General features: G+C 39.5%; 1 protein-coding gene across 1 annotated transcript in view; it reads right to left on the reverse strand.

Moving 5' to 3' along the window:
- cacna1ha (calcium voltage-gated channel subunit alpha1 Ha) overlaps nucleotides 1–10697 on the reverse strand; it is a 59793-nt gene extending 49096 nt beyond the window's left edge. Inside the window, exons 1-3 of the mRNA XM_088007663.1 lie at nucleotides 10543–10697; nucleotides 9156–9253; nucleotides 3336–3504 (exon numbers count right to left, since the gene is read on the reverse strand). Coding sequence (XP_087863789.1) covers nucleotides 3336–3504; nucleotides 9156–9253; nucleotides 10543–10637 — 362 coding nt within the window. The 5' untranslated portion in view covers nucleotides 10638–10697. The remainder of the gene's footprint in view (nucleotides 1–3335; nucleotides 3505–9155; nucleotides 9254–10542) is intronic.
- Between the last annotated feature and the right edge of the window lie 13229 nt (nucleotides 10698–23926).

Below are 23926 nucleotides of genomic sequence, written 5' to 3' on the forward strand. Positions count from 1 at the left end.
ACAAAACAAAAAAAGTGATTATAAAACTTTAAAACGCAGATAACAGATTTTGACAAAAAAAAACTGAATTTATTGGTAATATCATAATGACATGCTGTTTTTCTTTTTTTGCTGTCATCAGTTTCAGTAGATGTCTGCTATCCAAGGTATCAGACATAAGGGTTCAGGCTTAAGTACATCTAAAAATATGGCTCAACTTTAGCTTTATTAAAAACCTTGTTTTAAAACAGTCTAGAGTTGCAGACTGTAGATTTGACATTAACCTGTCTTAAAAATGTTGTAGAAGACAGACAGCAATATTAAACATGAAGACATAAATATTATGACGCAAGCTAGCTAAACGCGACGCTGTATAGTTCAACAAATTTCATCTGAACAGCACTGAAAACTTTGGAAAGTTAACTGACGATTAAAAAAAACAAAAACTTCAACAATAGTTATTTTAGGTGACTCACATAGTGATCACAAGAAATGTCCTATTTAAAGGCAAAATGAAACTGAAGAGGCTGTTTCAGTGGATGAGCAGAAAATGAAACTGAAGAAAAAAGGCATTGCAAGGAAACTTCACAGGCCTCTCGTCTCAAAGCGAACCCGGCCTCCAGCAGTTTGGGTTGTCACGATGAGAAAAGAAGGAGCAAACCAACCCTGCACTAAAACCAATAACTGAACAGGACATTTCAACGCGCTATTGACTCAGATCAGTTAAACATAACATGAACAGGGAAAAAAAAACAAAAAAAAAAACAGCCTGTTATTGGATTGGTAAATTTCTACAAATCCAAGCCCTGAATAAAAATGATTTTGTATCCGTGTATTTAACTATATGTTTATTTGTTTTTGGAGATTTTGATAAATCCCCCCAAAAATGCTCACGTCCCCTGTACAAACCTTACGACTACATAAATGTGCAATATTTGATTGACTTCCATTATTTGTGTTCCAGGTTAAGTTAACCTGTATGAAATCTATACAATAGCTGTAGAAAATTACATTAAATCATCAACTAATTCCAGATTGGCTCTTAGTTTGTTGCTAAAAGTTTTATTGTGAAAAACCCAAAACTGAAAAACATTGATATGGTCAATGGATGAAATAAGCTTAGCGCTTGCAGATATTCATTATGGTATGAATTTTGTTTAGCTCCTGTTATCTTGAGAAATTCAAACTAGCTTCACCTCATGATCAGGAGAAATCCCCCTTTTTGTTTGTTTCCAGATAGCATGAAATTTAAAAGGGAGGGGAAAAAAAGCAATTTTCTTGCGATTTTGACATGATTACAGACCAAAAGAAAAAAGAAAAAAGATTGCTTCTTGTCTTACATCTAATTTCATCATACTGTATCGCTGTCATTAAATTTGTTTGACATGCAGCAATCAGTATGTCCATCCGTAGCTCTGCTGTTTTCTTTTTGCAGTTTCAACAAAGTGATGATGTTTGTCTGACATAGAGGACAATTTTGCCGAAAGTCATTTCAACGTAGTTTCGAGTTAATAAAGGTAAAGTGAGGAAATTTACTGTATCAACCTGAGATTTTGAAGATGTCTCGAGCTAATACTAGAGTCAAACTTTAACGTTGCACACCGTCCGTCTCTTCTCTCCGTCTCCCTGCATTCGCATGAGACACTCTCTGAATCAGGAGTGAGGAGCAGACATCTGCTTTATTGCTTATTAAATGAACATAATGTCTTTTTAACGTGCTCAAGATGCCCATACAGTTTATTTGCTTCAATAAGCAATGAGGCGTCCCACTCTCCATTCCACCCACTCCCCTATTTAATAGCACTTGTTGTTGGAGAAGTTATTTGGAGATCGGAGCGAATTAGCAGGTACGAAGTGAGTGACTCGGATCCACCGCGTTGAGCTACTTTCAATTAGAGATGCGCAAAAAGCTCTGCTGACATCCGTCTCGCTGCTTAATTTTAACGATTCAGTGGATTTTCGCATTCCTTTTAATGAATTTTTTACTGCTCTTATGTTCCGTCTTACAACAGGGATTAAAAACAAAATCCTTGTTATACAAAAAACAAAAGTCTCAAAAATCCTAAGAAGAGAGTATGTGCAGGTGATTTCACATTTTGGCAGAAATAGGTTTGTGTGCTTAGTCTTCTGAGAACCAAGCTGATGTGTTTTGTTCCCTCACACAGTGAACAAGCCACATTTACTCTGGAACAATTTGTACAATTACATCAAGAGCAAAATTAGCCAAACTATCCCAAAGTGACATTGTCTGCTTCCAGAGTTTGTTGACACAAAGGCCTTTTTTTTTTCTTTTCTTTTTTTTTTTTACTTTTTGCTCTTAGATTCAGTTTTACTCCCCACGGCTAAATGAGCGGCTGAGCTTCTCTATCTGCCTAATGCGTGCATTCCTGTTTGTCTACATGCGGCCCTGGACTGAGGAGGGGAAAACGTGGCTGCTGCGTCTAATGATGCCACATCCAAGATAAGATCGTCGAGAGGAAATGGGCGTCTCTCTGTTCTTCCAGCATGTTCAGTGTTAAATATCACAACAGTTAGAATTAAAATATTATTATTATTATTATTATTTTATAACTGGTCTTACTTATTCTCATGCATGTTTATAATAATTTCAGGTGCTCGAAAACAATTCCTTACAATTTTTGTCAAGTTACAAACTTCAATGTAATTTGGGGGGATTTTAGGTGCTAGACCAACACAAAGTAGGAAATAAATGGAAAGAAAATGTGTTTTTTATTTCTACAGTAATTTTACCCCAATATCTAAAAAGTATTGCCTTTGTATTACAACTGAATTTATACTGATTTATAACCCTGTTTTAAGTATTCCCACAACCTTGTCCACGACCTTAAAAGTGGAGTATACATTTCCCAGCATTTTATTTGTAAAAATATTTGAAACCCTAATTTATTTATTGCTCATCTTTCAGAATTATGGAGTACTTTGTTTTAGTATATCAACCAAAAAAATACACTCAAGTTTGTATTTTGTTAATGTGACAAAATGTAGAAAAAGTTGAAGAAGCAGCACTAACTTAAAAAGGATCGTTATGAGGAATCTCATCTGAAATGCTCTTTCACATGGACTGTAAGGAGTTATTTTTTTCATACCAATGTTATGAAAAAAACAACAAAGAAATAAAAAAATAAAAAAATTAAAAAACAGAGCATACGATAGCAACAGCTTTTTATCTCCGAAGGCAAGAAAAACCAAAATGCTCTCTGGAAAAAAAAAAAAAAAAAAGAAGAAAAAAACATGAAACTTTTCCTTGCAAGCATTCGCGTTACAGCTGGTCTAAAAGTCTGAAGGGGAGAAAAAAAAAGGTATTTATTAAAGGTTAAAAAAAAGAAATTGCTTACTTTATTATCTCTGTTATGTTTTTTTCCAGGAAGCAGCGGTTACGTAGCAGTCCGGCCCACAGCTGGACTCCCACAATGCCGAAGATAAAAAAGACAAAGAAGCAGAGAAGGAGCACATTCCCCAGCATGGGTAAGGTGTCCAGAAGCAGCGTCACCAAGATCCTCATACCTACACAGTGGGACACAAACAGCGCAGACGCAACGAGAAATTAATATCTCACATGCACATATTTAAATGCAGAAACTGCGAGTCTTTCCTAGTCCTTTGGATACTCAACACCTTCAAACACTTTTGATAGGTAATAAAAACCATGAATATTATTTCATCCTATGGGAAGTAACGGCTTCTGTGTCGCCAGCATTAGCTACACGCAACGAGTGTCCATCATGTACAACCAGGTGACTTTTTGAAGAGTTCTGCAGTAAGACTGCTAACATTTTGTTAACATTTAGCTGGTCTTGGTCTCATCAAACTCACAGTGTGTATCATCTCATCTGAGGAATTATTTGTTTGAGTGACGTTTAGCTGAAGAACTTGAAGCTGACTGTTTTAATACCGGGATAGTTTGACCAAATCTTGGCAAAAAAAACAACAAAACAAAACAAAAAAAAAAAATGAAACTGGTAGCAAATGTTTAGTTTGGTCTGAGATAATGAATATTTTGTTTAAATAGTCAATGCTCTGTTAAGTCGTCATCCTGGCTGCCCAACCTCTCTTCAAAATAAGACTTCTCTAACTCTTGACAACTACAGATAAAGTTTTGGCTCTTTTCAATAACTGACATATTCATCACTTTAATTGGCATCAGAAGCTAAATATCATTTCATCTTTTAGAAACGTGGACATTTTCCACAAAATGTAATGAATTTTGCATAAGTGACGTGACATAAGCATAGCAAACATTTCAATTACGTTTACTTCCCTTAAGTTTACTTAAATTCAAATCTGTTTCCCCACATCTGCATGTAACTGCAGGGTAGATTGTGGCCGAAAACGCTGAAAAGAACAACGGTGAATTATTTTCCATTTTCCAAGGATAAACTAGTCAATCAGTACATTTCAACGATCGAAACAGATTCTGCTTCCAAGTCTGGAAGGACGCTCCAAAAACCACACCGACTGCCCCAGAGGAAATGACTCATCAGTGTCTGTTTCTTTACGCACACACACCCGATGCCAAGATTTAGTCTAGGACACACAGTACTTTCTACATAGTAACACAACACTATAATTTTAATTTTCTCCAAACTTATCCGGTCACTATAAATGAGCAGAGCAGTCCCAGAGCTTCAAAAACAATTCTAATATTTAACGACGGGGTTATGACACGAAGATTGCAATCAGAAGAGAAAAAAACTTAACATAACTTTGTTTAAACTGGGAAGATATTAGGACATACAATCAGCTAAAATGAGTAAGCTTGTCACTGACTGGGGGGGTTTTAGTCTATATTACAAAAAGATTTAATCATGCTGCAGGTCTTTAATGTAATCTGAGGACTCGGCCTCACAGTGATGTCCTATAATAATGCCACTCTTATCCCAAGGCAACACAAAAACCTTGGTCTTACTCCCCATGTGGTATTACTGCACACCATCTTTCTCTTCCTCTCATATTCCACAATCTGTGATCTTCCCCAAATATAAAGAAATCTTATCAGTGCACATTAAAAGCATTTTTCAAAGCCAACGACAAAATTATTGGCGATTTTTCAACAATCCATTTACAATGGCTTAGAATTAGCTATAAGCTGCTCACCTGCATAACAGGAGCCGGGCAAGAAAAACACTGACCTTTATTTATTTATTTATGTAACTCAACATCTAAGTTTGCACACTGAGCAGTTCAGGAAGGCTCTGTTTTTGGTGAGACGTCACCTCACCGAGTCCAGCGGCGCCCGCCTGCCTTCCTGGCTGCTCCTGCTGCAGCTGACTGGAGTTGTGAGCGTTTTCCTGTGTCAGAAGCAGTTGTGCAAACGGCAAATACGCTCTGGTCATTTGCTCTGGTCATGACTCTGGGAGAGAAAAGTGCACCCTGTGGGGCTTTGTGTTACTGCGACACACATCGATGCATGGCTGATGCAAGGTTGACTAAAAGACCCGACTAGAAGCTACAATTATGTTTTACAAGTGCAGTAGATTAAGAAGTTTTAATTATATATATATATATATATATATATATATATATATATATATATATATATATATATATATATATATATATATATATATATGCTGGAAACTATTCTGAACATCTTGCAGTCATCTCATTTGTTTCTTATTTACGAGGATTTGGATTTTGAATCTGCAATGCTAAGTTTCAGATGTTCCATAGAGATGTCAACATTTGTGGCTTTAAGCTCTGAAGTGTTGCATTTAGAAAGCATTTATTTATTTATATATTTTTTTGCAATAATATCCCCTCTTCATCTGTTAATTCTCTGTTTTGGTGTTTAACAAGAAAAATTTTTTAAAAATCAGCAAAATGACATGGACATGTAATTTTGTGAAAAAGAGAGTTGGGCTTTTTGATTAGCATATTCTTCCTCTGACTGCATTGGCAGAACTAAAACATGCTACTTTGGTATGAATAGACGTACCATTCCCCGCCTCGCAATGAAGGACATTTTTACAGTGGGAAAAGGGCAGATATGTCAGCTGACAAGATGAGAACAAGAACATTTTAATAAAAAAAAAACAAACAAACAAAAAAACAACAATGTCCAGTGCTTGCAAATGAATCAAGAAAATATGTTCTTTTTTTAAATTTTCATTTGACATTTTAAGCATGTTATTAATTAGTACAGATTGACGCTAATCTACTTTCGAACTGAACTACAAGCCAAGCAGTCATAAAAGAATGACTATTAGAAAACCAGTGGGGAATCAAAAAAATGTAGCTTTACTGTTTTGTGCCCATAAATGGCATTAGAGTTACAAATTAAAACCTATCACTGCATCTAATAAAATTTTGAATCAAGACCAAAAGTGGGGAAACACTGAAGAGTCCGAGTTGACACAAATTACCCTTTTCCATCACATTTATGGACTCTAGTTATGGGCCACAAGTTTTTAAATGCTCTTCCTTTATGACATTGTTATCTGTGCTCTCAGCTTGTGATCTCATTAGTCTCTGAGTTTCTCATTTTGCTTCTCTTGGAAAAAGCCAAGTCACACTGCAGGAAGCAGCAAAAGTGCACTGCTTATTTTAAACTCGGTCCTGCAGTCAAAACAAGATGGGCGCCCAAATAACTCGCTATTAGATCCGGCAGGAGAAATCTAGGTGTTGCACACAACACTCAAGGATTCTGATGACTTATTCAAGCAATCAGTGTGCGAGAATGAGCGCGCGCGTATGCGAGCGCTTGGCGCGCGCGCACACACAGTGTACAAACACAACTGCAAATTATCTACAGTTGGCAGATAATTTGCAAAGCCCCCTGCAAGCAGCAGCCCTGATAATGTGAAATAAACAGACGGTTGCTCACAGTATCTAAGCTACGGAACAAAAACACAGTTAACATCTGCGTAACAACTCACCGACAAGAAGACGGCAAGACAAACAGAGATAGAGAATAATGGGGGAAACAGTAGGAGAGAGGGGTATTAGTCTTTGTACGAGTGCTGCTGCCCGGGAACGCGATTATATGCTAGGTGAAAAAATAATACGCAGTGACGTAAAATGATTTCAGATGACCTCCAGGTGTCTGTGAACGTGTGTGCCTGTGAGTTTCGGGCTTGATGTACGTCCATTTGCTGCCTCTGACCTTGTTTTTAAGACCACTGTAACTAACACCCGCCATTGTCATCCCAAATGGATATCCCACCTCTTTATTTAATTTCAGTTTAATTTCATGCTGCTTTTAGAAACTCGCTGAAGCGTTTGTCGTTCAGTTTTGCCTTATGTTAAAGGGAAGCTCAGAGATTTTAAAATAACATCTGAAACCAAATCTGTGTATGTATAATTAAGCACAGCTAGTGGTTACAAGAAGGTGAAAAGGCTGTGATTCACAACCATTAGGAGATTATTATTTTAAAAATCATGAGATTGTTAAAGGCTTTTGCCACATGGAAGCCATTTTGATAGATAATGTTGACTGTGGTCATTATTTTTCAGTACTGTTGCTAAAAATGGTGGCTGACTAAGAATCAATCAAGTCATTAATGTATATTTTCATAAAGAACCTTTTCAGCACATGCAGCTCTGTTGTTTTTGTTGATCACATCGATTGTCCTGAAATATTGTACAATATGTCCTTACTTACTTCCAGGCCGAAGCTTGGCCACATGCTAATGCGTGCAGCTTAGTAATGCTGTAAGTTGTTATGACACTCTTGTCTAGAAAATCTCTTTAGCTATAGATTCATGGCCTCTTCTGTCAGGAGCTTTTAGGAACGTGACAAATAATGTGCGACTTCCACTGAGCTGAAAGCAAACACCAAACTCTTCGGGGCCATACATCAACTTACCACAAAGTGGTGTGAACAAGCACACCAAAAATACAGTCCTGCACTGCTCAGGGCAAACAAACTACAGAATTGCAGGCCAACAGAAATGCATCTGACATACAGCGTAGCGGTAACTTGAATTAAATTCCAGGGAAAAGGAGACTGCTGCAGCAGGGTTAGATGTATTGAGCTGTAACTGAAGTAAAAAAAAAAAAAAAGGTGTTTTTAAGGTTTAGGCGAGGCACAAAATATCATGTGGAAGAATGGGTGGTCAGTGTAAAAACTGAATTCCTCTACACTTGGTGAAGAAATTCACCAAAATGTAATAATAACACTTTATTGGGGAGATATTGGAGTGACAACAGTAACAAACTTATGTATGAAAAACAAATGCTCAAAGAAAGAACTGCACTGATCTTAAAGGCTTTGCAAAAGTCTGTCTGTCTTCATTTGTGTCTTCATCACTCAGTGTTTCCTTCGTTTTATTTTCTGATTCATCTTCTTGTTTTGTTGTCATAACACCCACTCCACACACACACACACACACACACACACACACGCACACACACACACACACACACACACGCGGACACGTACACATTTTTCCATCTCCCTCGTCTGTATCATTCAGTTCTCATTTTGTCTTTGTTCCTTCCGACTTGGCTTACCGTTTCATTTTTACTCACATCTTTCTCTCAGGGTGTTATTCTGCTACGAATGTCTTTGCCTTTTAAACAAACACTATAAAACAATACATTTAGTCTCAATCTCTTTAGATAAGTGCTCGCAGCACTATTCAGCCACAATGGCACCTCTGGTAAAAAAAAATAAAAAAAAAAAAATAAAAAATGCTTAAGAATGCCATTTTATTGTGGCACTGGCTCACTCTGCAAGTGAGCCGTGGAGAATTGTTTTATCTCCCTGACAATCCTGCTCACAGTCCGTTGCTGCAAGATAAATATGGCTTCTCAATCAGCTCAGTGCCAGTGGCTAAAAGAAATGGGCCTCTGTGTCGTGTCGTACTTATACCCCAGTTTGACAGAAAGCCACAGATTACAATTAAAAAGTCTTCAGAAACTCAGATCAACCTCTATGTGTAAACTAGAAATCACATTCATTTTTAGGGTTGCTGGCATCTGTGCCACTTGTGATTTTCAAAAAAAAAAAAAAAAGAACTTGGAAGTTTTGTGCCCACTTATTGAGAGTCAAAGTATCAAGGTCCAAATACTCAATAACACCTTCTTCAACTGTACATATGTTTACAGTGGAAGAGATAAAGTGATACAATTGAATTTGGATACACCTATTGTGCACTCACGTCATTATTGAGTTAAAAGGGCAACACTTAATTGGGTAAATCTCTTGGTCTTACTTGGTACTCTGTTGATCGCTCGCAGTGGCCTGAGCACCCGAACAGTACGGATGGCTGACAGACTGGCGTTGTGGCCGTCCAGAGAATACTCCAACACCCTGAAAAGGAAAGTGCAGTGAATATACAACATAAAGCGAAACACACAATATAATTTTGTTTTGGTCATCCCTTCTTTTTTTTTTTTCTTTTTTTTGGTGGAATCATTTGACTCGGGGTAATGCAGAAAAATAAAATCCCTCTTCATCGTCTTCCAGACATCTCAAGGTTTTAAGTGCAAGCAAACTGGTATTGAGAACTGATCATGATTTCAACCACTTATGGAAAAAAAACAAACTCCTCTCTACCCTGTTCCTCACCGATACAATGATATTCTTTGGCTCCTTTGTAACCTCGCTGTAATCCACGGCTTCAGCTCATGATGAAAAGGAGCAAATGTCAAGAAAATCCCAGTAGGACCCCTGAACTTTAGTTATGGCTATTCAGATCTCTCTATACTGGTGTGTGCACCCAAGAAGATTGAGAGCTGGAACAAAAGATGGGGCAACAAAGTATTAATGTCTGGCTGTGCACACTTATTCAGAGATTATATCTGTTATTGCCTGTTTCACCCAAACAAATTTGTTTGCTTTGGACTTGAATTGTAGGAAATATACGGTGCACTAGAGGTAAAAAGAAATAAAATAAAAATAATAAAAACATTTGATAACCATTTGTCTTTGTCTCACAAAGATTTCACAGTTTAAAAGGGGTTTCCAACTTTTTATATCTGCCGTACATTGCAGTCAGCATAATAATTATGAGAATCTAGAAGAAGCAGTTAGCAGGTTATGGCTTCCCCTGCAGAAAAGGTTGGAGGAGCGGCGTTCACTCACTACTTGTCTGCTCTATCGGTCCTGAACACTGAAGCTACATGTGTAATATATTTTATTACATTCTTTTCCTCGTCAGGAAAAGAATGTAATGCTCGCTATGCATGCTGATTTGTAAGACGGTGCGTTTGTACTTGCATGCTTTCTTACCCGACTACATAGGAAAACGTGGATAAAAGAAAAAGAATGTTACTGTGACCTAGAAAAGGCGCCTAGCTGCTTCCTGCCAAGAGATAGCATGACATTTTATATTCTCCAGTCATCATCCTAATTTCCTCCCATTCAAATGTCTTCTTAATAATTCATAGTCATTTGAAAGTGATATTCGGTCATTAGTGTGCATATGGTTGCTCGGATACAAAGACCTTTGAACTGACTGGTACGGGGGTCAAATCGCTCTCCGTTTCTGCTTGAAAATGTTCATCTAAAAAAGAGATTTTACATCTCGGCTTCCAACGAGCATCACCCTGATTGAGTTGCAAAATGTTATTGCGCAACGACGTCGACGGGACACCGACCCTGCCATGACGATAACAAAGTCGAGCTGGTTCCACTTGTCGCCGAGGTAACAATTGGGGCCGAAAATTCCAAGGGCCACCATCTTGATCACCATCTCCACCGCAAAGAAAGCGAAGATGCAATCGTCCAACACCTGGTCGAATAAAAACAGACAAATACACACAGAAAAGAAGATTTAACACCGACTTCGACCAAAACGCTCACAAACAAGACGACCTTGTCGAATCTCCTCATCAGCGCAAGCATACTTTTATATCAGCAGTAGACTTTTGAGAGCAGGGTTTCTGTGACAAACACAGATCTCTTCAATAAATTAGTTGGCTTAATTTCAGCAGGGAGTTGTTCTGACTCAGCGTGGTTGGTTATGGTTGGTACTCAATTAATTAGTCGTCTCGTATGGCAGGAGGAATGTCTGTATTTGAGTATAATGAGTCTGTCTCAATGTGCCATGAGTTGACGCCTCACTAAAACAAGCATGCAGGAATAAAATGTCAAAAGGTAATTAACTTATTTACATCCAAGTCAGATTTGTGAAATATAAGTAATACCAATGAAACGTAGTACGTATTACACTTCATTGGTATTGCAAAATATTACACTTTACAGGAGCGTTTGCACATTTTGTCAGATTAGAACCTCAAGCTACAGTCTATTTGATTTAATTTATGGGGACTGCGTGTGATAGACTGACAAGAAGAGTTTTCAGATTGGTATAAAGTCAATGAAAGTTAGATTGAACTTCTCACAGAGCCATTATAAATGATAATAATATGGAAATAATATGGGATCAGAAAAGCTTCACAGATTCACAGCTCAGGTGGAAATAAGAGCCAAACTAACAAAACAAAACCAATCCAAACTAGAAACTTGGAAGAGGTGGCATCATGCTGCGGGAATGCTTTTCTTCGTCAGGTATAAGGAAGCTGGCCAGAGTTGATGGAGAGATCGAGCTAAATAAAATACAGGAACCCTAAATTTACAGCCACAACTTCAATAAGAATGATTTAAATCAAACCATATTCCCGCTCTAAAGCGGCTCTGTCATGATTCATGTTCTGTTTCATGTCCATTCTGATTCCAGTCCACCTGCCATGCCTGACTGCTTGCCTGTCTCACCCGAGTCCCACCCTACTTAAACACCTCTCAGCCTCGGCCTCCTTGCTGACAGCCACGAGCCAGTAGAGATCCAGCATTTCCTTCCAAGTCTTCGGTGTATTTACGACCCTTTCTGCCCACGGGTCTACCCCATCTGCCAAGCCCTTCATGGATCCCATCTGTTTTGGATTTCTGGACCCTGACCCAAGCTCTGCCTCACGGCCACAGAGTACTTCCTGCCCCTCCTGCTTGGTTTGTCGTCTCTGTCCTCCTGTGTATGACCTCAGCCTGGTCATCGTCTAAGTCACTAGGATGTTGCTTTTCTGACCTCTTTATGAAGATCTTCTTTGATTTTTTCGCAGCCCACAGAAGCCTGTTGAGTCTGGTTACCTGCCCCTCCCTGCCGTCTAACGCTCGGTCCTTCTGCCCCACCAGTCCATTGCTCTATAGGTCAGTGAAGCTGAACATTTCAAACATACCCCTCCTTTATCTGTGCATCACCAGCTTTCTCCCCTCTTTTCTCAGAGCTGTGTTTGCTTACTTCGCCCTGAGCAGCAACCAGGATTTGAAATTAAAATTAAACCTGTTTTTTTATTTTTTTTTATTTCTTTTCGAGTACTCCTGTGTGTGGTTGAATTTCCGGGTCCCCACTGAGTGTCCTTACAGGCTCAGTCAAAGTAATATGATAAAATGTGCAAATATTTTAGGAATATAAAGTGCTTCTGCAAAATACAGATGTTAAAATTGACAACAAAGACTGTAAATGTACATGGTGACTATTTTTTCAAAAAGAACAGTTTTTAAAAAAAAATTTATTTTTTTTTTTTAACATGTTGTGACAGTATAGCATGAAACAGATAATGTGTGGAAAGCTCCTCTGCTTTCTTCCTATGGATCTTCTATTATCTGCACATACACTGCTCCGTCAGAAACAGCCAGTCAGGACCAGGAGGAGGCTCTTAGGAGGACGCATGCACAATCACCCTTGTGCATGCGTCGTTCACAACCTCTCTCTTTCTCCCTGTTGCACTACAGCTGGCTCCCCACAACGTCTTTTTTGACTGGGAGCAGTGCATTTCTTCAGACAACAGCAGCTCAGGGAGGCAGTGAAGGAGCCCGATCTTTCCACAGACTGTCTCAAATTATACTGTCACAGCATGATGACACTTCTAACAAATAAGTCACAAACACATTTTTGCAAAAGTTACATGCTGCTCCCATTGGGAAAAAAAGAAAAAATCACACTCAGGAAAAAAAAAAAAGCCTTTAGAACAGAATGTTCATGCAAACCCATCCGACTGGGCATGACGCTCACCTGTAGGATGCGGCACCACTCTGACAGGCAGGTAACGTCCTCGCAGGGCTGAAACATCCCCAGAGTCACACAGTTTAACAGGATCACCAGCATGGACACGTGCTCGAACCACGTGCAAGAGGAAAGTTAAGGTCAGAACAATATACATGTCATCCCGAATCATCAGCAACAGACAGCCAGAGCCTGTTGTGTGGTTGGTCCATAAGATGCTATGCGACACTGTTTATGCTGTAAAGGACAACAATAACTGAACTACAGAACACGATACACGGCGAGTGCTGCAACTGATACGATGCGATCATGCAAAAGGACAAATAAACAATCGTTCCATCAATCCACCTGAAACAGACGCCAACAGGAAGTCTTGCATGGGTCTAACGCACTAAATGGGCCCAGTCATGGCAATTTGCTGCTAATGTAATTATAGTGCTTTTTGCCAAAAAAAATCATGAAATCACCATGTTAATGAGCCGATGTCTGCTGCAGATCAGGTTGCAGTGTTTACCAAAGCAGATCAATGGCGAGGCCCAGCGCACCGGGGAGGGAAACGTAGGAGAGATGCACGCATTATGGTGTCGCCAGGCATAATATAATCTGCACTCGTGCCAATTAGGCTAAAAGGGTGCGAAGAGACGAGCATGACAGTTATTATCCAGAAAACCTTTGGTGCTGTTAAAGACTGGCGTCTCGTAAAAAGGAAGAAGCTTAATTTGAAGGGTGTAGATGTCAGGCGTCACCTCTCTGACCTGTACATCCTTTTTGAGGAAGCAGAGAGGTTATTTTTGCAATAAGCTACACACGGTAAAAGCATTTTCTCTCTCTTTTTTTTAAAATTAGCTCTATAAGGATGGGAATCTAAAGAGTTCAGGCTTTACTGACGCCTCGTTGTGTTATGCAAATTAGACATGGAAGAGATGCCTTGATTTGGTCCTATTTGTGTATATCAACTTGGAGTGATGTAAATGTAGTTCTACTGATGGAAGAATAAATAAAAGGGTGAATCAATTTCAAAATCCTTTCAGTCGATTCTGCTTTGCATCAAACTTTGACCAAATCCTGAGTAATGTGCAGCATCGCGACCACAGCTTTTCAGATCGCATGTTCAGAAGCAATGCAAGTCGCATATGGAGCCATGTTGCAGCATGAACCTCAACACGACAGCAGAAAAACTCGTAAAATATGCATTACCAGGAGAGTATTGTGCTTCTTCTGAGGCGGATGTAATTTTGGGCATTGTCTCATTATGACAACGGAAGGGTGGGTGGGGGGTCAAAGAGTACAAAGGAAGACGAGTGAGAGACAGTGAGTGAAATGGATGGTTTAATAGACTAAATGAGGGAAAATGAGGAGAAAAGTATGAGGAGAAAATGGATTACCAGGAAGAAGAAAAAAAAAAGCCACTGATACTGCTGATTTTCTACTTTACTTTGACTTTTGCCGCAAATGCACATCATCTCACACACATACACACCACTCACCCACACACACGCACACACACACCCACACACAGAGTCTTGTTTTTACTTCTCTCTCTCTCTCTCTCTGTTTCACTTACACACTCTCAGTGAGCATGTAGAGTTGAAATATTGATGTATTCCCAAGGTGCTGTCTTAATTGGAATGTGCATTAATAAGGAAAACTAATGGTAAAAACTTACATCATCTCTTCATATAAACTATATGATGTATCAAGGCATTTTTACAGTAGGGCAAAACCTGGGGAGGAATATAACACTTTACACCAAAGGTTTGTAACAAAATCTCTGATTTAATTGTTATGCAACGGTTATTTCTACTCAAAACTGAAATATCTTAAATGCAGAATATTAACTGAAACATTTACATATTATTTGCTTGCTGCAGGCTTAAGCAAAAATTAGAAATAATCACTGAATGTAGTAGTAATATTCAAGTGTTGTCTTGCACTTCACAGAATAACAATAGGAGAACACTATTACTCCAGGGGTCCATACTAACTCATCCCAAAATTGTTCTGTCGAGTTAAGGTCAGGCTAGTCAGGTTTTTCCTAAAGTCTTGAAGTATCCAATCGTCGTCATTGTCATCTTTATGGACCTTGTTTTATGTACTGGTGCAAAGTCATATTAACAGAGGAAGTGGACATTCCCAAAAGGTTTCTGCAAAGCTGAGAGTGTAAAATTGTCCAAATATTTCATGGTACACTGAAATATTAAGAGCTCTTTTTCACAGGAACTAAAAGAGAACAGCCAAACTCCTAATAACCAGCTCCTCACCTTCCTCCCGTCTGCTCCAAACTTCATGCTTGACACAGTGCAGCTAGAAAAAAAAAAAAAAAAAAAGTTGCTCCCTGCCAGCTGCCAAACCCAGACAAGTCCTTTGGATCGCAAGACAGTGAGGAAAGATCTGTCACTCTGGAAAAGATGTCTCCACTGCTCTACAGCCAAATGCTCTGCACTGCACTTGGTGATGATGTAAGGCTTGGGCACAGCTGCTCGGCCATGGAAACCTATTTTATGAAGCTTCTCCACACACTGTTCTCAAACTAATCTGAAGGCAACATGAGGTCTGAAAGGTTTCCAGCAACTGACAGGAAGAAGTTGGTGACCTCTGCATATTATGCAGCTTAGTCTTGTTAACACCACTTTTATTATATGTGGTCTACCAATTTGTAGTGTTGCTGTCATTGCATACTCACTCTCCTTATGACACCACTAAGAGGTATATTTAGTAGCAGTAGTACCGCAATGTTTGCCCCCTAGTGGCCAGGTAATTATTGCCCCAAATTAACCAGATTGCCAGTGACACACTGAGCTTAACTTTCAGTTTCAAAAATCCTGAATTCCTTGGGGAGAGAGCTATCCGCAAGATGAGAACGATGGATCCCTGCAGTTTTAACTCAGCTAGTGTTGCATCAGCTCTGCAAGAGTGGTACATGTGTACAGTTACGTTTCCACAGTAATTGGTGCATGTGGTAAGCAAAGAAGCGAGGCTCGAGCCAAAATGTAATTAATATTTATGCAGATCTGAATTCTCTCTTTGAGCATGCGATGCGCTCAAAGAGAGAACTTTCATTAAAGTTGAAAATGGAGTGTGTTTTAGAGTGGGGCCTATATTTGCTAAAGATAAAACAGTAATTATTTATGTTGCAGTTAGGTTCAGGACATCTTTGCACAGGAAGCAGTGAAAATATCCAAACCAGCTGTCTGTACTCATTCTACATGTACAAAAATGTACTAAAAAAAATCTTTGCTTGGACTCATGCAGAACATGATTTGTATTCAGCTCTCATTTGCACATCTGACAGAAGATATTCTGAGCCCTGGCTGCCACTGTTCACCTTAGTCTAATTAGTCAAACCTGACAAATACCTGGCATGCTCAGCCAAAATGCCACACATACTTATTCTCCTGACGAAAGATTGCTTCTATTCCCTGTGAGATAGAATTATGAACCCGTGGGTTCATTTCCATTATTGTAGCTTAACAAATGAGACGTAGGTTTGATGTGTTGAAATAAGTGCGTATGGAGCTGCAGCATCTATTTATATAATATAAAATGCACATCTCACATATTTACAAGGTGATTCATAAAAAAAAGCACTCAATTAAAATTAGGGAACATTTGTCTATGTCATGTGTTTAGATAAACAAAATGAACAAATAAATAATTTATTTTCTTTCTTAAGTTAGTGATTTATATGTGGAAAAACATGGGAGACTGGAGTTGTTGGGGATCGAGTTCACAAAGAGATTATTTAATTTTAGCCTTTACTACTGTAGTGGATCCCTTTTAAGTTGTGTGTTCTTTCATGCAAACTCCACTCTTGTTGAGATCCTTGGTAAAGATGTGTAAAAGGCTTTAGTGTAAGTTCAGCTTTTATTGCAGACATTGAAAAGTCACATTTTAATTTGAAGACGTCTATTCGGAGGGAAAATATCCCTCATTACACACTCTAACAATTCTGATTAAACAAATACAACTACAGAAATGTTTGCTTCACATGCGTGTATGTTTGTTTAAGGCGGTCAAAGTATCCAAGACGTTTCAATCCATGGTTCCCTGCTTCTCTTGAGTACGTCTGTCACTCTTCAGAATGGGAAAGACAATGCAGAATGTGTGGACACGTAATGCTAAACGTTACATCTGAGCAATATCCAAACTCATTTTACGAGTCGAGGAAACATTTACATAAATTTCCCCAGCATTCATTTCGCTCGACCCGATCAGCCAAAGAAGCGAATAGGGAGACAAGACGAGCGTGCCTTAGCTTGTTACTTTAGCAAACTCCTCCATGTGCAATCATCATCAGCGGAATCACGGCGTGGTTTTGATTGGGCTACATTACAGACCGAAGCTGCATGTATGGAATGCATGCAGATATTCATGTAGAAACCAAGAAACCAACAACAACAAAAAAAGAGAAATCCTCGAAAGTCATTTGTGACTTTGCCTAATCCATATTTAGTTCTGTTTACTGTGTTTTTCTTCAATAATTGAATGTATTTCTATTCTGACTCGTGCTGCAGCCTATACTTACTCTTCCCAGGTTTTTCTGTTTGTTTTTCCATTTCTCTCAGTCTCTCAGTTCAGCACCGTTCATTTGCAAGCATCCTGCAAATGAACTAACCCGTGAAGGATTCCGGTAATTACTCATCAGTATTCAGGAATTACTTTGCTGATATTCCTTGTGAATATTTCTGCGGTATAACCAGGGCTCTTGGAGCTGTCTCCCGTCACGTTGCAAGTCTGCTGAATAAGTTCTTTTGTTATTTTTATCAAATTGTCAAAATGCTCTGACATCCTCGAGGAGATCTCTGAATCCGAGTCCACTGAAAAACAAAACTCAAAGCCTGAACACAAAAGACATTTGGAGTTTAAGGTGAAACATCTTTCTTTATTTAAAAACTGCTTTACATGAGAGAAAGAAATGTACTGAAGTCCTCTATTTGATGATATATTTTCTTTTTCTCAAGAAATAGAGAGACTGAAAACTTGTCTCCTTGTTATTTAAAGTGAGATGGGACTTTTTAAAAGTTTACTATTTATTTAAAATTGACAAACAGGAATCATGAAGATTTCTTAAATTAAAACAGCTTTTGTTTATTTGCCTAAACATACCAATGACCTTTTGGGATTTTTATCCAATATGTGATTATATACTTTTTAAGCTGAAAAACATAAATATAAAACAAAATCTTGGAGAAAAAAAACAAAAAAAAAATTCTTAAATTTCATATTGTTATTATGGTCTGTTTTGCAGTGCTCTGTTGAACCTGATTAGCGCAGTAGCTGACCACCGACCACACTCCAACAAAACTAATTACAATTTGAGATAAAGTTAAGAGCAAAGTAGGCATTCACACACAGATAACACACACTGAGTACGCAGAAGTACTTCACGACGCTCTGCAAAGAGAACGTAGGCATAACTCTTTTCGAAGACGGAAATTAAACATTCCCAGTCTGTCTCCACTAATCTACAATATGCTTCTACATGCAATGACATAAAGAAAAAGAGACATCTGCAATGACATCTGGGAAATGCAGTGCGAGTATGCGTTCCATCTGAATACGTCCCTCAAACGCACACCAGCGCAGACGGATTCGAGTAACATAAGGTCGACCTCTCCTTCGCAGATGAAAGATGCAGTAATCTGCAGCGACATTAAAAAAAAAGAGAGATTTGAATATTCAAAAAAGCTGTCTTTCTCTCTTCCCCCCCTCTGTTCCTTCTTGTGCTCTGTTTTCGCTAATTCCTCTTTAATCTCTAGTCAACACCTCATGAGCTCCCTTCTGTCTTCAGTTCCCTGCACACGCGCAGAAACACGCAAGTATAATGTGTGAGTCTTCAAAGCAAAGCCAGACTGTCACTGCAGAGTGAACCCGGTGCACACTCTGACTTGCAGTAGAACTAAAAACGTTTTTTTCCCCCGTTTTGTGTGTGTGTGTGTGTGTGTGTGTATATATATATATATGTGTGTGTATATATATATATATATAGTGCTCCATGTTATCATGAGCGGGTTTAAGCGTGAATCCTGATGTAAACGACGCCCGACTGGCCGTTAAGGTCAGCTCGTGTCTGTGCATAAATTGAGTGGGCCAAATTGGATCTGTGTTGTGTCATTCTAAGTGAAAACGCATGCCATGAATCGACTCTCCTCATAAATCCTGCATTGAGTGACTGTCCAATAGCTCAGTGCTGCTTAAAACCTGCCCCTTGACTAAAGTCCTTCAACACCTCATTACATCTGTTTGCCTGGAGATTATTTACTCACTCGCTTTACGTGGTAGCTGTGTCCACACCGGAGCTCAAGTCAAACGTTACAGCAGTTTGAAACTATATCATGTTTTATTTCATGTTTAAAAGAGAGAAAGAAAGAGAGAGAGAGAAACTAGTAGTAAACAAAATATTTCACTGCAGGTTTTAGAGGTGGTTCAGAAAATTTTACCAACCAGCAGCACCTGCATCAGTGCAATTATTCCCCACTAACAAACGTGAATGACTCAGCTTGTGTTCTGGAAGTATTTAACAATGTAAGCCGTCTGAGGTAAAGAAAGCACCAAATATCACAAACCATCCTTAAGAGCCTGTTAAACGTCTACCACCTTCTGCCATGGCAACGCCTCACACCCGCAGCAACTGTGACAAGCACTCACACACATTCACAAAGGGAAAACTCACACAAAGTCAGATTAGTAGTATGTGATATGTCCAGGATTTAGTTCTTTTACTATGTCTTGCAAAAGAAACTTTACGTGAACGCCATCATTTTAAATTGTAAACCATTAAATTTCATATTTCCCTGTTGCTACAGTGCTCTCTACGAACTAAAGGAATTTCTAGCATCGACAAATAAAATAAATAGATATTTTTCTTTTACTGAAATAAGGCAACAACAAAACTGACAAAATTTCGATAAAAATAACTTTCCAGTCACGTGAGAGTCAAAGTATTTTCCAACTCATCTGCCCTATTATTCTCCTCCAAAACCCCTTTAAAGCCAAAAAGGTAAATGTTGTACATATTAACCATTAAACACTGAAAACTACTGCTAAAAGTAGAAACATGCTGCAACAGACACCAACCAGTTGGAAGAGAGAAAGCGTTGACCCCATGAGTCCTCTGTAAAAGGTGCACATGGAGGCACAGCGGCACGAACACACGGGTGAGATCTCACAGCTTGCACAATGTCAAGCCTATTCTGCAATGCACACAGTGTCAGGCCTACTTTTGTTAAGCTGTCAGATCGGCGGTGTGGCATGTATGGGCAGAGCCGGGCTGCAGAAAGCACGGAGGGGAGGAAGGAGGCCGCGGTAAACATTGGAGATGCAATAAAGCTCCACAGACAACAGAGATGTCTGGTTGTTTGCCATCAGAGCGCCGACTCACGCCGATGGCCGCTCACCTTGAGTTAGGTTAACTAACGCCACATTTTCAGCGCTTTAAGTATTTATGATTTTTTTGGTTATTATTTCATTTTTCTTTTCTTTTCTGGCCTCTAATTTCCCATGACTCTTCTCCATCCGGTCTCAGTTCTGTTTTTTTGAATAAAAGAGAAACTATAGCTGAATCGTAGCTCAGAGGCAGAACTTCTCCCTGTCTGCTTCATGGCTTTGTGTTTCTGTTCTGCAAGAACACCCCGTTTTAAGAAGCCCCATCTGGCCGCAGCTCTTAAACTTCCCACCGCAGCAGCATGAATCGTGTTTTATTATTTTGTTCCTTTGCAACATTCTCGCACAATTATTCTTTCAGATTCAAGCAAAAGGGCGCTCAAATAAATTGGTGCAATGGTTTGGAGCTTCTTTGCATTTCTGCATTGTCTGTAAAAAGCAATGGGACAGAATGCCAGTGGAGCCAGTGGCGTGCTACATTTCTGGTTGTGCGCGTGGTCACGTGAAGTGGTCATAGTTTAAAGAAGCACACGACTCTCGTCCAGCGCTCACTGGGTGTTGCGCTCAGTCGTTAAATGTCATCTTTCGTCTCAAATGGATACATTTCGGACTGTGTCTCTGCCTCATCCTTCTCAATAAATGGGGAGGATGGGAGGAATTAGGTGTCTAAGGTTCGGATCAGCGACCAGTCACAGCACTCAGCTCTGCCACGAAGACAGATGGCCCAGGGAGGGCAAAATTATGCATCCACACACAGAGACAAAAGAAGCTGGGGGAATGAAACCAGCGTTGCAGCAAGAATGAAGTACCTTTTTTTGTTAAAGGTTTGGGGGCTCTCACGGTTCTTACTATGGAAAACTGTTAAAAGAAGGTGGTGAAGGGAGACAGAGTTAACATAAAACGAGGAGCGATGTTGTGTAGCAAATCTACATTGTCACTTTTACACATGTGATAAAAGTTGCAAAAGTAGTATTTGGTTACAAGCAACTTTTTTTTTATCATGTTCCACTGGGCGAGCCTGTTTAACCAACAAGTTTCCATCACACATCCTGTTTGGTACGCATCATCTTCAGTTTCTTTAAGGGTTATTTGTTTTACTGAACTCATCTTTGTGTTTCTTCCTGACTGATTAAACATTGGCATGGTTCCTAGAGACGCCTTCATCTGTTCACAGAGAGACTTGTAGCAACTTTGCCAGGCAAGCATGTCTGGAAGCATGGCGGTTGGGCTAAGCGCTAGCTGTTGTTACATCTGATGTACTTGGTGTCAGAAGTTAGGTTATGAGATCATAATTTTGACATATTTGCAAATTGTGAGTTTCCCCCAAAATCTGACCAATGTGAGTCCACAACAGACATCTTCTGCAGCTTCTTTTATCTAACATGAATGCTGATGCTTTAAAGCAGTGATCAATTTTTTTTACGTTTCAACCATAAGCTCCACTGTATTTCATTGGGATTTCAAATGCAAGAAAAGTGCTTCTCCACCCCGGTCCTCAAGACGTACTGACATACATTTTATAACCAACTCGTACGTTAAATAGCTGCTCCTAATGCGTTTTCCTGTACATGGGTGCCGAACTGCTTCACATAAATCTCATCCCTCTCCTGCGTGTCTATGGGGAGCACATGTAATTTCTCTAATGCACCACATATTTTTGATTTAATTTTCCAACATGACATCAATTCTTGCTGATGTCAGAGGAAATTTAATCTCATTACCGAGTGGGACTATTAACCACAAACCACTTATGAAAACAAGATTCCCATGCCTGAAGGTATTCCTTGTTTAAAAAAAAAAAAAAAAAAAAGAAAAATCCCACAACACCTTCAACTTGTTCCCCTCCCCTCCCACTTACCATTATTTTCCTTTCCCTTTCTTCCTTATTATCCACTTTCTATCTCTACATCTTTTACCCCGCCCCTTTTTTTTTCTTTTACAGCTAAACCTCATTCTTCTCCCTCTCTTCCATGTTTCCAACCAACATCTTTAAACTGCATTTTTTTATAGAACCCACCACCTCCACCACCGGTGCTAAAATGCAATACCATCACGCTTAATGCTCACGCTCCAACACTCCTTACTCAGCTGACTCAGCCTAATAACAATTTACAAGCATGAGTGCATCAAAAGCACAGATATGCATGCATTTGAATTAAATCCTTGTTGCAAAACAAATAAATGAATAATAAACCTTAAACCTCAAATAAAGATAATCAATTGCAAGTGAGATCCTGAAAATGCTCTGCTCCACCTTTCAGAAACCCGACAAGAAAGGATATCACACCGTGTAACCGCATGATGCGTCTATTGTTCATTTGCTGGTTTTACATACGAGTTAATGCAAGACCTGCAAGAGCTTTAGTCTGAAAATGAACAAATCTCCTCTGCTAATTAGTAAATAATATGTGCTTGGACTGGAGGTCTGACACATCACAAAAAAAAAAAAAAAAAAAAAAAAGCCTCTCTACACCACTGAGTCAGTGGTGAGCAAATCTCAGAGGAACTTATTTCTACTTCAACCAGAACGCAGCTTTGAAGAGCGCTGTAGGACTCAGAGCTTCTCCAACTGCTGGCATCGCATGACTGACCGTCACAAGCTGTTGGTCCTCCTTCCTTCACCACTCCATTCCCTGTTAATGAGCACTCTCTCCCTCCTTCTATCTTTTTTTTTTTTTTGCTTTTTTCCGCCGTAAGTTCAAAAACCCATCCGTCCGCACATTTCTCCTCCCTCCCTCTCTTGTTCTCTTCACGTCTTACTGATCTGCCCTTCTCTGTCAATGTGGCAATGGAGCGCTTCCAATCCAGATCCCAAGCCTTCTTTTTGATTGAGATGATTGTTCATTTGCTTCACCATCTGCCACGTAGGAAACACAACGATTACCTCAAATTTAAGAGATCCTCCGCGCCACCTACTGCAAATTGCTTCTTTACGGATTTTGCCAGCAGGATGACAACCTGCAGAGCCGCCGGAGTGTCTCGTGTGTCTGCTGTGTGAGCGTATTTTGAGCCGCTTTTATGTGTGAACTTCCAGATTGGCTCGTCTTGCTCGAGTCCCAGAGGTGAGCCCGATTCAGAAACAGAAACTCATAAATCAGCCCTGTCCCTAAACTCGCTCCTTTTTTTTCTCTTTCCCTTCAACTCCCTGCTCTGTCTTTCATCTCTCCATCCTCAAATCCCATCGTCCCTCCTCCAGCAGTGCCTCGGAGAGGGGGCTGAGGCATCAGTGACGCAGATGCATCAGGATTCCCTCTGTTTCTTTTTTTTCTTACATTCCCCTCTGCATGCCTATTTTTTTCCATCTCTATTAAATATTCCACCTGTGAATCCTCCGCGATCACGACTCTTCTGTCTTTGAAAGTGTGAATCGTTCCGAGCAAATTACATCAACCAGAAACGGTGGACTAAGGCAGCAAGATGAAACTACACATAGTTTTTTAAGATCTTTCGCGAAAGAAGACACATTGCCGTTGTGGTGCGTTTTGCACAAGACAAACTGTTCTGAATATTACAATTCCACGGTGAGAGTCCAATTACTGTCATCTGTTACATAATATACAGCCACAGTCTGTATGTTTCCAAGTATACCAAGGAAGAAA

Source organism: Poecilia mexicana, unplaced genomic scaffold (genome assembly GCF_051168715.1).
Source record: "Poecilia mexicana isolate PSO_F unplaced genomic scaffold, ASM5116871v1 scaffold_8, whole genome shotgun sequence".
In the NCBI taxonomy this organism is placed as follows: Eukaryota; Metazoa; Chordata; class Actinopteri; order Cyprinodontiformes; family Poeciliidae; genus Poecilia; species Poecilia mexicana.